Source organism: Pipra filicauda, unplaced genomic scaffold (genome assembly GCF_003945595.2).
Source record: "Pipra filicauda isolate LSUMZ 115617 unplaced genomic scaffold, ASM394559v2 scaffold306_size1276767_pilon, whole genome shotgun sequence".
In the NCBI taxonomy this organism is placed as follows: Eukaryota; Metazoa; Chordata; class Aves; order Passeriformes; family Pipridae; genus Pipra; species Pipra filicauda.
The window spans coordinates 831,848-847,820 of record NW_024104428.1 but is presented as its reverse complement, the minus strand read 5'-3'; the positions used below and the strand labels follow the sequence as shown (position 1 = coordinate 847,820).

At 51.8% G+C, this 15,973-nt stretch overlaps 1 protein-coding gene across 1 annotated transcript in view; it reads left to right on the top strand.

Annotated features, from left to right (window-relative positions):
- The window catches only part of IGSF3 (immunoglobulin superfamily member 3), a 94,402-nt gene that overhangs the window by 59,612 nt on the left and 18,817 nt on the right, over positions 1-15,973 (top strand). Inside the window, exons 3-6 of the mRNA XM_027719148.2 lie at positions 846-1,256; positions 2,123-2,512; positions 4,185-4,586; positions 8,124-8,528. Coding sequence (XP_027574949.2) covers positions 846-1,256; positions 2,123-2,512; positions 4,185-4,586; positions 8,124-8,528 — 1,608 coding nt within the window. The remainder of the gene's footprint in view (positions 1-845; positions 1,257-2,122; positions 2,513-4,184; positions 4,587-8,123; positions 8,529-15,973) is intronic.

Below are 15,973 nucleotides of genomic sequence, written 5' to 3'. Positions count from 1 at the left end.
GCTTCTTTATAAAAAATAAGTCTTATCATCTGGTGGCAGAAGAGCCTCTTGCTAAAATCAAGCAAGGTCGAGGTGCTGCAATTTTTTTTTTTTTCATCCTGATTTTAGCAGCTGGACTTCCTTTCCTCTGGTTAATCAACTGGAAAAGTAGCCAGCAGTTTTATTACCAAGTGCCTTGACATAGCTGTGTCCCGGGAGCAGGCATTGGTCAGGGTGCAATTGCATTGCTGCCCTCAGAGGAGCCAGTTCCCTCTGAATGCAGAAACCCCTTCGTTTGGCCTGAGGGGGTCATTAAAAGATGAAATGATATAAACAAAGGAGAGGGGAGTTGGATCTCCTGACTTTTTTATGAGGGAAGATTAAAGGAACTGAGTATGTTCAGCTTGGCCCCACCAGTGATGAGGGGCAAAGACCATTCCAGGGCTAAGGAGAGGCTGAGGGATGTGGGCAAGAGGGGGGGGTCACAGAGCATGCTGGGGGGGCACATGATGAAGGGGAGGCTGCTCGTGACAAAATGCCTCAATGGGAAGTGGATATATTAAGCTGTACTGCTCTGTAGCGTGATGGAAAACTCTGTTCCATTGCTGGGGCCCACTGAGCAGGAATTTGAGCACTGCACTGGAGTATGTGCAGCAGGATATGGCCTTTCCCAGCTAACGGCTTTTGGGGCGATTCCCCTCTTTTTAGGGGCTAGATGTGAGTTAACAAGGCCTTGCTAATACATAATGATTAATTGCCACTGTAAAAAGAAACCCCAGCTCTCTTTTAGTGTGTCTGGGCTTTAGACTCAGCATTTTGGCATTGCTGACTCCGGGGCTGTGTCTCCCTGTCCCCCTTGGCTGCAGTGATCCCCGACTCGCTGCGAGTGACGGCGGTCCCGCAGACGCTGAACAAAGTGGAGCACGACTCCCTGGAGCTGAAGTGCGAGGTGTCCAAGAGCACAGCCCAGCACAGCCACGTCTCCATCGCCTGGTACCGGCAGCGGGGCAGCGAGGCGCCTGTGGAGGTCATCTCCCTCAGCCGCGACTTCGTCCTGCGGGCCGGCAGCGCCTACGCCCAGCGACAGGCCACGGGGGACGTTCGCCTGGACAAAGTTGGGGAGACCACCTCAAAGCTCACCATCTACAACCTCCACCCGTCAGATCAGGGAGAGTTTTACTGCGAGGCGGCGGAGTGGATCCAGGACCCGGACGATTCTTGGTACGCCATGACCCGCAAGCGCTCCCAGGGCGCCATCGTCAACGTGCAAGCCACTGGTCAGTGTCTCCTCGGCCTCTTCTCACTGGGCTGGGCGGTGGGAGGAGGTGGAAAAAGGGGCTGTGCCTTGTTAGGTGGCTGGGGTTTGGCTTCTTGCTTTGCCACGTGCCCTACTTGCGAGGCTGCTGGCTGGGTGTAGCAGGGCAAAGGAGGGCCCGAGCACTGCCTGTGGGCACGGCAAATGTCGGCAAAGAGCAACTTAAATTTGGGGGCTTGGGTGGCCTGGGTGTCTCCTGGTGTGGTCAGCCATCTTGGCTGACACAGAAGCTGAAACATTTACCTTAAGCACTTGGTGCTAGCACAGACAGTGAGAATTTTGGTAAGTGAAGAGGTAAGAGTGACACAGCAGAAAATAAAACTAAAACTTTTCAGCAGGCACTTCTGTATTGCACAAGGTCCGTTTGCAAGTTGAAATCCTTCTAGCCCACAGCACAGTTCCTGCTAAGGATCTGAAGATCCAGCTGAGCTCTTTCTTCCTCTGTGATATCCCCAAAGGCTCTGCCTCTTGACTCCAGCCGAGCAGGGTGTGATTTAGGACTAGGCTCCAGGTCATATTCCACAGTGCTGCTGAATGCTGCTGTCACATCAGAGCTGCTCCCAGGAGGAGAGGCTGGAGGGAAGGGTTGTGACTGAGGAAGCCTCGCAGCTCTTTGCTTGCTGGGCCGGAAGCTGTCTCTCTGACAGCAATGGCCCATCTGGCCTCTCACGGCAAAAGCAAGTCCCTAAACCCTTTCACCTATGGATATGCACATCCAAGGGATGTTGGCCATGGAGGGAGTAGCAAGTTGTAAACACATCACATGAGGTGTGCTGGCTGTCCTCGTGGGCTTTGCTGTGCTGATGCATGAGAGATGTCTCTCCCCAGATAAGGAGTTCAGCGTCCGGCTGGAGACGGAGAAGCGGATGTACATCGTGGGGGAGCCGGTGGAATTCCGCTGCATCCTGGAGGCTCAGAACGTCCCCGACCGCTACTTCTCCATCTCCTGGGCCTTCAACAGCTCCCTCATCGCCAGCCTGGGGCCCAACGCCGTGCCGGTGCTCAACAACGAGTTTGCCCAGCGCGAGGCCCTGGGGCAGCTCAAGGTGGCCAAGGAGAGCGACAACGTTTTTGTGCTGAAGATCTACCGCCTCCGCCTCGAGGACAGCGGCAAGTACAACTGCCGGGTGACCGAGCGGGAGAAGACCGTGACGGGGGACTTCATCGACAAGGAGAGCAAGCGGCCAAAGAACATCCCCATCACTGTCATGCCGCTCAGTAAGTAGAGACGTGCCCATCCCCTCCTGGGGACTGTGCTGTCCTGGGCAGCCAGCTGGGGAAGCTGTGTTGTGCCCAGACAGTGGGGGAGAGGGAGGATCCGAGTTTGCGTGCTGTGGAGGCTTGGGATCCCAACTGGCAAGATTTATTTTTGTTGTTGAGGAGGGTATGGAAAGGAGGGATTGTGTGTCAGGTTCATAGGTGGGGAATCACGCCCTCACCAAGCTGGCAGTTTTGTCCTTGAGCTGAAGGTACATGTGACAGCCTTGCTCCTCACACCTCTCTCCTCGCCTTACTCAACTGGGAGTAAGGGTGCTCTAAAGTATTCAGCAGGCCTAGTGGGGAGACTGGCTTGGCCTTGGTTTATCCTAATAATCCTAATCCTGGGTTCCTGCAGGCTGTTCAGTGGCGGCTGTTCAGCTGTCTGGCAAGACAGCTGTACTGGGAGAAACCAGGGTTTGTGTGCTCCTTGAGCCCCAGTACTCTGGGAGCTCTGTACTGGTCACCGTGTGTCATCCAGCTCTGATGAAAACAAGCTGCTGGAGTCTTGCCTGAATGCTTTTTGTGTTTGTCAGACAAACATGATAAAACACAGAAATAACAGGATCAAGAGAAGAGGGTCCACTGACTCATTCCTTGTTTTGCTCTCTGAAATTCAGGTAGCCATGGCATGATGAACCGTGCACGTGTTGCCCAGGCTACCCTGACAGGAGGCTTTGGCCAAACAGAGGGTAGCTGAAAGAGGATTTTGTGCCATGTTTGTCTCCTATCTCTTAAGTTTGTAAGGAAATGCAGCCCTTTCCTCTAGCTTTTTTTCCCCTCTTCCTCATTTCTCCAAGAGAAATTCTGTTTCTTTCCTCTCCTACTGATATTTGGTCTCATTTGTTTGGCTTTGAAAATTACTCTAGCTAGAAATCTTGCACTTGACAAGTGTCTAAAATGTAGTGCTTCTATGCACAGCCATCTTTCAGACAGGCTTCATTCTTGCCATTTGATAAATCACCAGCTCTAGGAAAAAATGTGATGATTTTTCAAGGGTGCTAAGTGTCCAAAACTCCAACGGAAGACAGCAGGAGTAACCAGCACTCACTATCTCTCAAAAACAGCCATAAAGCCTCTACATCTCTGGGAAGCTCAGGATACCAGATTTTTTTTTTTAATGTTACCAAACAGTGATAGCTACCAGCAGTGTCACTAGCTGTGGGATTTTGGGAGACCTTCTCCCAAAAGGTGTTACAGGAACGGATGTAGCAAGATGGTGACCAGGGTGACATGAATTGAAAACCCCAGAGAGCTGAAAGCTTTTTTTTTTGGGAGGAGCCAGTTGCATGCAGTGCATATTGTAGCAACAGAAATTCCCTCAAGTTTTGCTGAGATCCCGTCCCGGACCTGTGACCAGAAGACACGGCAATGTCTCGTGAGCCGCAGGCTCCCAGCTTTGGCCTACGTCTGCTTTGAGTGTGCAAGTCACCAGGAGCAGCTCGCTGCCCACAGGCTGGTTTTGGATGTGGTTAAAACGTGGCATGAGGTTAAAACATGCCTGGACCCAAATGTGTGGGCAGTCTCCTGCACCTGGTGGAAAGCGTCTCTGGCCAGCAGCGTCCTTCTTGCAGCCCGAGAAGTGGCGAGTGTGTGTCATCTCCCCTGTGTGTGTATGCGTTTCTCTCCTTAGAGACCAGCATCTCCTTGGAGATTATCAACAACGCCAGCAATGTCTTGGAAGGAGAGAGCCTGCGCTTTGGCTGCAACGTGCGCTCGGGCTTCGGGCCCCAGAGCCGCCTCTCCATCACCTGGCAGCTGGTGGACAAGCTGAACCGGCGCAGCGAAATCGTGCGTCTGGATCGGGAGGGCACCCTGCACCCCGGCCCCTCGTACGCTGAGCGCAGCAGCTACGGGGGCATCCAGGTGGAGCAGGTCCGGCCCGGCTCCTTCACCCTGGAGATCTTCAACAGCGTCAAGGCGGACGAGGGCCACTATGAGTGCCGGGTGGCCGAGTGGACACGGACGCTGGATGGGGAGTGGCAGATGGTTGGGGAGCGGCACGCGGGCACCCCGGTGTCCATCACTGCTCTGGGTGAGTACTTGAGGCACGGGGGGCCGCGGGGCCGTGCTCCCCCCTGTGCCTGGCTGTCCCACAGAAGGTCACCTGCGAATAACTGGGGCTGCTCTCGGCATGCTTGCCCTTGCTTGGCAGCGGAATGGAGGTGCCCGGCTCCTGGTAGGTTGGTGCAAAACGTCTGCGTGCACCGTTGCGTCTGGGGGCAGAGTCTGAGGGGTGGCTGTGGCTGGCAGGAGCAAAGCAGAGGGTGGCTAAGGAGAGGGACAGTGCTTCCAGGGTCCTTCAGAGGGGAGAGGCTTCCAGTCCCATGTCATGTCCCCCCAGCATTGGAGCCGGGCTATGGTCAGTGCAGTGGTGGTGCTCCACTGGCAGCCTGTGGGCATCGAAGCCTCCTTGCCTCTGCTCTCCAGACCAGGAGAGGAAAATGCTGGGTGTCTGTTGGCCCAGCCACCAGAAATGGTGAGCATCTGTGACAGCACCAGAAGCCTTCAGAAAGCCTGAGTCAGGAATGGTCCTCACTGCCTGTGCAAGGAAGCATTGAGCTGCTGGTCCAGAACTGCAACGTTGTCCGTGACCAAGGTGAACTAGTGCCTGGAATCATTGCACCTGGGGCTCTGCTCTGCCAAGGGGCTCCTCCATTTCAAATGCAGTGAAACCACATCAGTTTAGGAGAGGGCAGGTAGGGCAGTAGGGATTTTGAGTGGATGGTGAATTACTTTGGTCCTGCTCTGGCCTTGCTATATTAAGTCCTGGACTAGTTCCCAAAGTGATTTTCAGGAGGCTGAAGAAGGGATGACTGCTTCTATGAGGCCACTGATTTGCAGAATGCTGGGAGCTCTATTAAAAGGTCAAGATAGGATTTTTGGGGATTTTGTGTAGTTTTTTGATGCTCTGCAGTATTAATCTTAAGCTTTGACAAGATGTATGAGACCAGACTTTAAAGTTGTATTGTATTCTGATTAAAATCTTGCTTTTTTCCTCCTTTCCTCCCTTTCACTTTTGACCTTCTTTCAGAGGCTGTTTTGTCTGGAGCTAGAAATCTTTTCTGTATAGATTCCAAAAGCAAGTAGGGATGTTCGTTTGTAAAGAACAACAGGCAAATTCTTATCTGGTTTCAATAGTATCTTCCTCATGAGGTCAGCAGCATTTGGCCCTCTACAAGTCTCAAGTATCAGCCCTTCTCTTTACTCTGCCACCTGCAGCAGTGTTGAGATTAAGTACTGAGATTTTAAAATGTGACATTTTTACTCTTATTAAAATTTAAGATGTTCAGAATTGCACAGCAGTTCCAGAAGATGTGATGGAAAGGTCCCTCATCCTCCACTCCTCATCCCGAAGAAATCACCGGCTGTTGAGCATGTTCTGTCAAGTCCAAAGAAGTTCTTAGGTCCCTTTCTATAACTAGGAAAGCTAAAGTAGCTTGTAAAATATAATAGAGAAACTACCAAGTATTGTTTCATTGTTACTGAATCCGATATTTTTTGTTAAGCATACTGTTTTTGAGAGAGCATAATGTCCTGAGATACTCAAATGGAAGGTGCTAAGAAAGAGCAGGAGAGGTTTATGGCTTCAGAAATTGCTAGTTGAAAAAAAATGCAGTAAATTCAGTGACACTCACATTTCAAGTTAAGGTCTAATCGTTTGCCAGTCTGCCAGGGTAAGAAACTCTTTAGCTGAACCAGCACAGATGCTGTTCAAACCCATAAATCTGTCTACAGGGTGGCTCAGAAGCAATAGCCAGAAGAGAGATGTGCTGTCGGATGAGAGTAGATGTCCCTGAACTTTTGAGGATCTGGATTGCATGGCAGGGCCTTCAGTCCCTGGCTAGCCACAGAAGGAGGGGACAGGAGACTGCTGTATTCTAGTAGTAGGGAGGTTTTACAGAAAATCTCCCCACTTTTATGCGTGGCTTCTCTCTCTCCTTTTGTACCAGCTCCCAAAAGAAGAAGGGCCTTTGCCTGTTAACCTAAGAGCCGTGACTGTGTTGGTGGAATTGAGGTCCTGAGAAACACACTTGGCTTTCACACAGAAGTTGTGTGAAAGTCTCTCCATGAAGCTTCCTTGCCCAGGCCAGCTGGTTGGCTACACTTGTCGAAGTCAGCTGGTCTTGGTGAAATTAGGTGTGTTTTCTGGGGCCATTGATGGCTCAGTGGTGCTCTGAGCTGGGCCTGGTAACACACGTGCTGGGGCAGGAGGGTCTGAAAGTAAGAGCTTACATGGGCATGACGCAGAGCAGTCCTGCAGGGGAGACAGCCTGGGTCTCACTCTCCTCTCCTGGGAGATCACTGAACATGTTGTGAGAGGTTTTAATCCCGAAGACTGACCTGTTTTCTCAGTAATAACACATCCTGGAGCTCTGGCACAGTGACGTCGTGGGGTTGCAGAGGCACTTGCTGAAAGTGTGCAGATACTGCACGTGCTGATCAGAAAATGTTCCTGTTCCTACTGGGCACTGTCTGGGGTCTCCCCAAGCGGCAGAGGCTGTGCTGGGGGCTGGCAGGGTCAGCAGGGAGAGGGAGGAGAACTGTCAGCCCGTGTGGGACACCTCACAGACCTTCCCAGGAAGGGAGCACTTCTTGGGGATGTTGGCAGAAGAAAACAAGGTTGCTACTAAGTCTGCTGGCTACACTGAAATGATTGGAAGAGAAGAAAATATTTCTCTCTGCAGCTTGGCACAAATGAGCAATGGAAATATTCTGACCCAAAATGTAAGCCTGACTGGTTTGCAGTTGACTAACTGGGAAGATGTTATCTTCAAATTACTAAAGGACTGCTGGTTTAAACTCCCCAAAACAAACAAAGTGCTGGGGGTAGACAAGTCAAAGTGTATTGACTGGCCTGCAGAGTGGCAGGCATGTGAGGATAACTGCATAAAGCCGTCCTGGAGCCGTGATCTGGAAGAGAACAAAAGCCATGCTGTGGGAAGGGAAGAACAGGAGCAACCAGCTTCTCTTTGTTTTCCCTCCGTCCTGGGGTTTTGTAACCACTGCCACCTCTACCATGCATGAGTGAAGGCTGCTGCTTCTTGCTTTCCTCATTTTTCATTCATCTGCAGCAACCCACTGCCTGCCTGGGGTGGGGGATGGGGTGGGACCCCCTGCCCAAGAGGTGGATGTGAATCATGGGATCTGAGAGCAGCCAGGCTGGTGCTGGGTAATTCCTCTGCCAGGTGCTGCTCCCTTGTCTCCGTGCTGCTGCATTTCCATACGGAGCTTCGGCAGCCTGCATAGGCTGGCTGTGGCCGCCCTTGGGTCTCGGGGGATCCCATTCGTCTGGGCAGAAATCGAGCACAGTCGTCCTAACACTGCAGCCAGTGCTCAGCAGGCAGTCACTGCTGGGCAGGCAGTCACCACTATGCAGGCACTTAAGTTTGTTTTCACCACCGCTTTTCATGCCACTTCGCACTTGCACATGAGAAGCCAACACAGCACAAGCACGGGCAGCTGATTATTCCAGGCCTTCAGCTGGATGGCCACGCTCTAGCTTTTGCATGCTAACAGCAGGACCACACCAGGCAGGCGTCTCTCAAAGCCCCTTTCTCTCTCCCCGCAGAGGCCGGCTTTGCCGTCACAGCCATCTCCCGCACCCCCGGCGTCACCTACAACGAGTCCTTCGACCTCCAGTGCATCATCAAGCCCCACTACCCGTCCTGGGTGCCGGTGTCGGTGACGTGGCGTTTCCAGCCGGCGGGCAGCACCGAGTTCCACGACCTGGTGACCTTCACGCGCGACGGCGGGGTGCAGTGGGGCGACAGGTACGCGGGTTTCCGGACCCGCACCGCCATCGAGAAGGCCGAGTCCTCCAACAACGTGCGCCTGAGCATCAGCCGGGCCAGCGACACAGAGGCCGGCAAGTACCAGTGCGTGGCTGAGCTCTGGAGGAAGAACTACAACAGCAGCTGGACAAGGCTGGCGGACAGGACCTCCAACCTGCTGGAAATCAGGGTCCTGCGGCCAGGTGAGTGCCAGGAGTGCATGAGAAGGGCTGGGGAGGCTGTTGTGGGGATGGGGCACGTGCCAGGGCTTGGTCTCAGTCCTGAGTTAAGACTGCTCTTGTGGCTGTGACTGACGTCTCGCACTTGTGGTTGGCTCAAGTGGAACTGCCCAGCTCTTCAGCCACAGATATGTTGGAGTTCCTTTATCCATCTCTGGATGGGAAACTGGGTCCTCTCCTTGCCTCTTGTATGCTCTTTATAGGGTTTTCTTCTGGGAAGAGAGGTGGCTGAAGCTCAGTCCAGTCTCTGGACTGTTCTTGTGAGACAGAGGTGGTTTTCAGGTTGCCACCTCCATTGATCAGGGCAGACCAACCTAGGAAAGAGAGGAGAGGAACAGGACAAGGAGGATCAAAGAAGACAGACATGTTGTCACCAAAGCCTGCCCATGCACATGCACCATAGGTAAGGTGCTGCAGCTCTCTGTCTGCTGGGGGCACCTTCAAAAGCAGATGGTGATCAAAGAGCCTGACTTTCGTCCCCACCAGAAATTGAGCCCTTTTGGCTATAAGTCACCAGGGCCATGGGTGTCCACACAGAGTGTGCAAGAACTAGGCAGCAAACACCTGGTGTGGCAGGGAGAGTCAGAAAACCTACAAGGTGCTTATGCTCCCTGTACAGCCAGTGGAGAGAGTGAGGTGCCTTGTGTAGGCCTCATCACTGGTATTTTGGTGGTGCCTGTATTGTGCATGAAGAGTGCAAAGATATGTGGTCACAGGGTAGCTCTGGGCCGTCACTGAGCTGAACAGTTTATTGGCCTTATTGCTGGAGTTGATGTTTGGAGTGAGGCTTTTAACACCTTCAAGACTATTGGCTCAGGTCCTTGCTTGTCCATGTTAGTCCTCCTTTTATGTTCCTATGCAGAAGGACTCCTTGGTAGGGTCTGTTTTCTAGCTTGAGCTTTGTGTTTTTCCCATTAGGATCCCTTTCCACACTCTCCTCCACCTTCCCCAACCCTTAGCATGTCTTTAGAAAAGTCAGGGATTGCTGTGAGCTCCAGGCACCTCATGAGCTCACCATCATCCTTCTTCCCTCTCTCTTCCTCGCCCTCATCTCCAGGTTAATCTTCTCCATTTATCTTGATTATCCTGCCTTGTAATACATGTTTTACTGCTTGCAAGGTCAAGTTGGTGATGTTCATCATTTTAGCTTATTTCCCTAGGAAACAGTGTTGAATGGATATGATCCCTGGAGTAATATGCTTCTTCGCAGCCCTTGTGTAAGACAGAAAGAGAAATCTTTGATAACAGCTTCCAGAGGAGAGCCTGTGTGTCACAGCTCGGGGTGGCAAGCAGGACATTTAAACTGTGCTCTGGCAGCCAGTTTTTCTTTACTGGAGCAGTAACCATCAAGTGATGCCTTAACAGAACAAGTCATCTAGGTCTCCGTGGTTTTTACTTTCCCTGTCTCCCAGCTGCTCAACAAACTACTGCGACACAAATCTCAGCTGTCAGTTCAATGAGCCTTGCATAATGTTTGAGGCTTTATGGCTCACAAGTGGGGATGGAAGAGAAGAGGGACTCCTCAGAGCATTCCCAGCACTGTGGTTGCACTCTCTGTGTTTTGTTTCCATGTCCCAGGCAGTCTCTGAGAGCGGATGGTTGATGTTCCACATGAATGCAGTGTTGGCAGTCCTACCAGTGGCTGCTCTGGTTCTCTCCGGTTTTGCAGGCTGCAGAAGGTTGTGTTGTGTCACTGCCAGGTGTTTGCCTGGATAATCTCCAGAGAGGATCCAGGATGATGTGGGAGATGCCTTCCTCAGACACTTCTGAATGAATGTCCTAGAGCCCCCACAATCAAACCTGTGCTGATGAAGGGGATACTGGTTTTCAGATTGGTATCCAGGGCTTCTTCAGAAGGGGTCATTCAGGACACCTGAACGACTGAGCACCTGAGAGCACTGTCTGTGCCTGTACGTCCACCTTAATCTGAGATAACCCCAGGCTGCTATTTGATGTCTTGGTCCTACCTTTCTCCTTTCCCTTGCCATTACCCCTGGGTTTCTGCCTTGACCTATATGCCAGTAAGCTTGGGGTGAGCTTTCTCCACTACTGATCCACTGAGGGACACTGTAAAGAAGGCTTGTCTGGGGGTCTTTTGGCAGATGAAGCCAGAGTGTGTTTCCAGATTGTTGGGATTCTAGTTTCCTCTTAAACCCCTGCTCCCTATTTGTCAGAGTGACCTTTCTATTTGACAGGTTCCAGGTGCAGACATGACAATCAATATATGTCAGCCTTTAAAGTGTGTTCAGGTGAGAAAGGTAAAATAGTGGCTGCCTGATTGCTTCATTAATCTCCTTGCTCTATGAAATCCCACATTCTCAAGGAATAGGTTGCTGGAGCTTCTCCTGGAATGTCGGTTTGCCATTTCAGTGCCCAGGCTGTCTCTCCCTGGCACTCTTGCAGTGGGTAGTGTTTCTAGATGTCATCCGTGCTGAGAGGTAACTGCAGAGTTGGCAGTGCTGGTTTAAAATTGCATGTATTAATGTGGGTGCAGAGTAATTTCACCAATGGGCCCACAGGTAATGCTGAGGGAATGTCAGCAGCAATACAGTCCTTTCCTGGTCCCAGGAAGAAATCAGCAGTGTGTGAGAAACGAAACACATAGATCTTGAAGGAGGGAAGGAATAAGGGAGGTAATGGCAGCACTAACACAGCTCTGAATACAAGGTCTGTAGGCAGGATGGCACAAGTGTCTTGCATGACATCTGGCCACATTTAGCCTTTGAGTGTGACATTCCTGACCCTTTGGGCATGAAGCTGTTGTAAGGACTGGCATTGTGAGGAAATGCCCTATAAAGAGTGCTGGCTGTATGTGTGAGAGCTTATAGAGAATTTAGGTATCGTAAAAAATCACCAGCAGCAGCAATGGCATCTGAAGCTCCCTTTCATGGCCTGCTCCTCAGTGTCACACAAGCCTGCATGCCTTGGGCTGCAAAGTAGAGGGAGGGTTGTGCACAGGTAGGGGCACAGGCCCAGGTAACTTGTGTGTGCTTTTCAGGGACAGAAACCTGCACTGCTTTAGGGCGAGTGCTGGGTTTTAACTTCTGTGGGCTGGGGCAGAAATCCAGCCTGGTGTGAGGGTCTGTTGGACATGATTGTGGACCTGACTGGCTAGATTGCCTGTGGCTGTTTGATGTCCTTCCAATGCCGTGCTTTCCTTTTGACTTCCATCTCTCAAGCTGCCTGTTGTTGCTTTCTTGGTGAGCTCATGTTGCAGCAGGGGGGGAGGAACAATAAAAGCACATCTCGGTTCACGCCAGCTGCTTTCCCGAAACCAAAGCTGGCAGGAGACCATGCACAGGAGCACAGGTTGAACTTGGAGTAAGCCCTAAGGGCAGGGGTGGAGATTTCTACCCTCCTGCATCCTCGTGTTTGGGGCTCCCCTTCTGCTGTGGTATCTGGCCTGCCTCTGTAAACCTGGTTCTTTCATCAGGGATAGTGGAGGCCACCATCCCTGTCCCCTGAGGTTTCATTTTCCATTTTCCCTTCTAGAGACACACTGCCTTGACTCTTTCCAGGTGGAGAAGAGCATCCACCGTGCAAGCTTTACCAGGCTGATCTGCAAGAGATCCATCAGGATAGCTGTGTCCTGTCTGGGGAGGGGACAGGAGTGGTGACTCCCTGGCACTTACAGGTCTCTTGGGGTTTAGGGGAAACAGAGGTACAGGCGGTTCCTGTTGAATGCAGGTGACCCTGGAATCAGTTGGGTTCAGGCTGAGCTCTCAGTGCTCATGCTGGGATGCCAGCTCTCCTTGCTGTTCTCTACCCCCTTCCTCAAGCAGCATGGGGGGGAAACAGTACTTGGGCTCTGTCTGGGTCCTGCCTGAGGGAGGAAGGTGGTAGATAGATGAATGTGGGTCTAGAGGAGACCTCAGGGCTGTCAGGCAGGCTCTGTTCCCATCTCCTCCTTGTATCTTGCTTCTCCCTGCCAGGTTTTCTGGGATGGAGTGGCTGAGACAGCAGGTGCTGTCTGGGAGCAGTGCGTGTCCCTGTGGTCTGCAGGGCTCAGACAAGGGCAGCAGACAGTCTCTGGCAGCACAGTGCACGACGGGGGCTGTGCTGCAATCTGGCCAGGCCAGGGTGTCTGGGTAGGGCTCTCTTTTGGCAAGGAGGCTTCAGCAGATTTGTACTGGTGTATTAAACTGTCACTGTCCTTGTGTGCATTACCACACTTGCCATTCCCTGCAGCACAAGTGAGGGGGTGACTCGGCAGAACTTTGAGAGGGGCTGGAGTCTGAGCACTGGGGAGTCTCTGTGGCAACAGCAGAATGAAAAAGCAGGGCTTTCACACAAGCGGGGGGTTGTGGCAACACCTCTACCCCCAGAGCACCTTCTCCTCCCTTTCATCCTCGGGCCCAGACCTCAGCACACCCACCTCCCCATGCATCTTCCCATCCCTCCATCCCTGCGTTGTCCCTCGTCCAGTTCCTTTGTGACTAATCCTGGATCGGGTGCACAGGGAGAAGCTGCAGTCGCCTCTATAAATCTGTCCTCTTGCTGCTGGGTTTTTGACAGTAATGAACATGGGAGGAGAGATGGGGAGGGATGGCAGGGGATGATAACTGAGCAGACACCAGGGGTGCTGGGCTCCTCACTGCTTTTTTGCAAGCCTGTCTACAGCAGATTGATTGACCTGGGAGCCATCAAGCAAATAAGGCAGTCATGCTCTTCATTAGAGCATTAATTAGCTTCCAGGGGCTCTCCAGGGGCCGCTTCTTAAAGTTTGGTTTATTAGGAGCTGTCAAGTTGAAAACATCATGAAGGGGGAGGGCAGAGGCTCGTCAAGCTGGCCTTGGAGAAGGTGGAGGTGGCTTCTTACCCGAACCTTGCTTTGAGGGTGGAGTGAGCCAGAGCTGTGCTTCCTCTGAAGCCCTGCACTCAGGTGAGTGCAGAGTGCTCTGCCACTCTCCTGCTGTCCACAGGAAACAGTGGGGGCTGGCTGTGCCGAGCTAGCAATGGCCAGAGAAACCTAACAAGCAGAGAGTGGAGGACCCTTACCTCCTCCTTCAAGCCCATCCCTGGCAGCCAGAGAGACTGTTCAGTATTGCACTCTTCCTTCTCTTTGAAGACCAAGAAGACTCTTCTTGGTCTTACCAGCAAGCAACCAAGCAGGGGATTGTTGTGACTGTGCAGAATGGGGATACTGGGAGGAAGAGGAGGAGACAAGGCAGAGGAGAACTGGACAAGGAGACTGCTTTATGGCACACTTAATGCTGGGAGAGGAGTCTCGATTTTCAAACAATTACCAAGACACTTGTGGAGTATAAGGAGAGGCTTTTTCCAATGGATGAAAATCAGGTATTACCATTATTGCCTCTCTTCTGTTTCATTTCTTAGTAATATCTGTGTGTGAGGAATGCTCTGATGGATAAATGTGAAAGATGCCTTTTCTATGATGGGTGGCCAGTGGGGTACTGACCAGACTCCAGAATGGAAGCTCAAACAAGTGTTTTCAAGGGCCACAAAGTGCCTTCTTAAAAACCTGACACTTCTTGCTTCTGGCAGCATCCAGCAATAAAGTTAAACAAGGAAAGTTAATGAGCTGGAAACTTCCTTACAGAAATGAAGTCTGGAAACTTAAGTTTGCTGCTTGCTTGATCCCAGAGTGGTTTTGCTCTGCAGAATAGCACTGCTTCCCTGCTTTACAGCTGCCTGCTCCATCTGGCAAATAGTTGTGCTCCTGCTTGAGTGATGAAGGAATTTGAGAAGTGCTCAGGAGAGATGAGGCTGTTCATCAGCAGCTGGGACTGTGGTGCAGAGCAGTCTCCTCTTCCCAGTGTGCTCAGGGATTTGTTCCTTTCCCTTCATTGCCAGTGGGGTCAGACCTGCTGTTCTGCCTTTTCTGTCAGCTTCCAGCACACTGAACACATAAAATGTAGGGGCGCAGTGTTGCGTGACCCAGGGCTGTCCCCTTGCATAGACCTGCATTAGTGACCCAGTTGGAGCCCATTTTCTTTTCCAGGTAGCAGAGGTGGGTTTGATTCTTCCACCTCATACCTCTGGTAGTCTCCTACCCCTGCCCATTTGCTCTGGGGAGCTCTGTCCCCACACTTGCCAGGCCCTCTGGGACAGATTTCCCACTTAGATTTGCTGTCATCTCCTTGGCACAGTTACTTATCCCAGGCCAGCACCCCGGGGTGCTGTTTCTCCACGCTTGGCCATCACACCCTGCTCCAGACATCCCCTTTCCCCCGTGTACCATCACTGTCACACACACCTGAGAACCTCCTCTTCTCACTGCCACTGTGGGGTTTGCCTGTGGGCGACTGATCCATGTGAGGATGGTGTCAGCACCGGTGTCAGCAGAGCTGAAGTACCCAGAGAAAATGCCATCTTGACCCCACAGAAAAGTTACGACATCAAAAGGAGTCCATCAGTGCAAGCTGCAGGGGAGGGGGCTGGTGCTGGATGTGCTGCTGCATTCCTGACCTGTACTGGGGATGGTGACACTGGCCTTGTGGGGTCAGAGCTATGATTGACCATCCCCTGCCTTTGGTTTTCCATCTGGGAGCAGTGATACGTGGCTCCTCTGCAGGTTTGCCTGGGAAATGTTTCTGTCAGAGCCAAGCTTGTTGAGCTGATTGCAGTTGGTTACATTCAGGGTTTCCCTTGGGGCTTCAGCCTGAAAAATACACCCAAAGCCGTGACCTGAGAAGTTAAACTTTTAATGTATGAAGCATCTTGGATGCATTTCACAAGAGTGTGGGAAGGCGTCCTTGCACCTGGTGGGACCCTAACCCGACTCGGTGTACTCTGTGTGCCCACTGATCTTACTGCAGGCAGTCTTGCTTTTCAGCCCCCAACAAGACTGATAAGGCCAGGAGGCCTGGACCATGTTCAGAATATGCTACTCTGTTCAAATTAACTCTCTTCATGGTTACTTTTTTAGGACCAATCTTTTCCCTTCCATTTCAAAGCACTCTCTACTTCTGTCTTTGATATCTCCTGAGCGGTTTTCCTCTCCCGTTTGCAGCATGCATATACAAAACCACGGTGTCAGCCTGTTTGCAGTCTGTGCACATGCAGCTTCTTTGATGTTGTCTTGAACAGCTTCTCTCCACACACTTTAGCCTCTCATCGATTCTCTATTTGCTTTCCTTGGACTAAAACACTCTGCAGTGAACAGTACTTAGGTGGTGTCCAGCTCTAAAGCTTTTGTACATCCCTCATGACCTTGAAGACTTGAAAAGCAGAGTCAGCAGGGGCAGCCCTTGGGGGACAGGGAGCACTGGTGATCGGTGGGTTTCCAGCAAAGTGTTGGCCACCGTTCTCCTTCTCCAGGCCAGGCATGAAGCCTCAGCCCCTCATCTGCCCCACTGGTGTTCACAAGGTGAGTGGCCGTGGGGCCATTTCTTCCCATGGTGACTTTTACCTTGGGAGATTAATACGGATGTGTCAGCAGAATATAT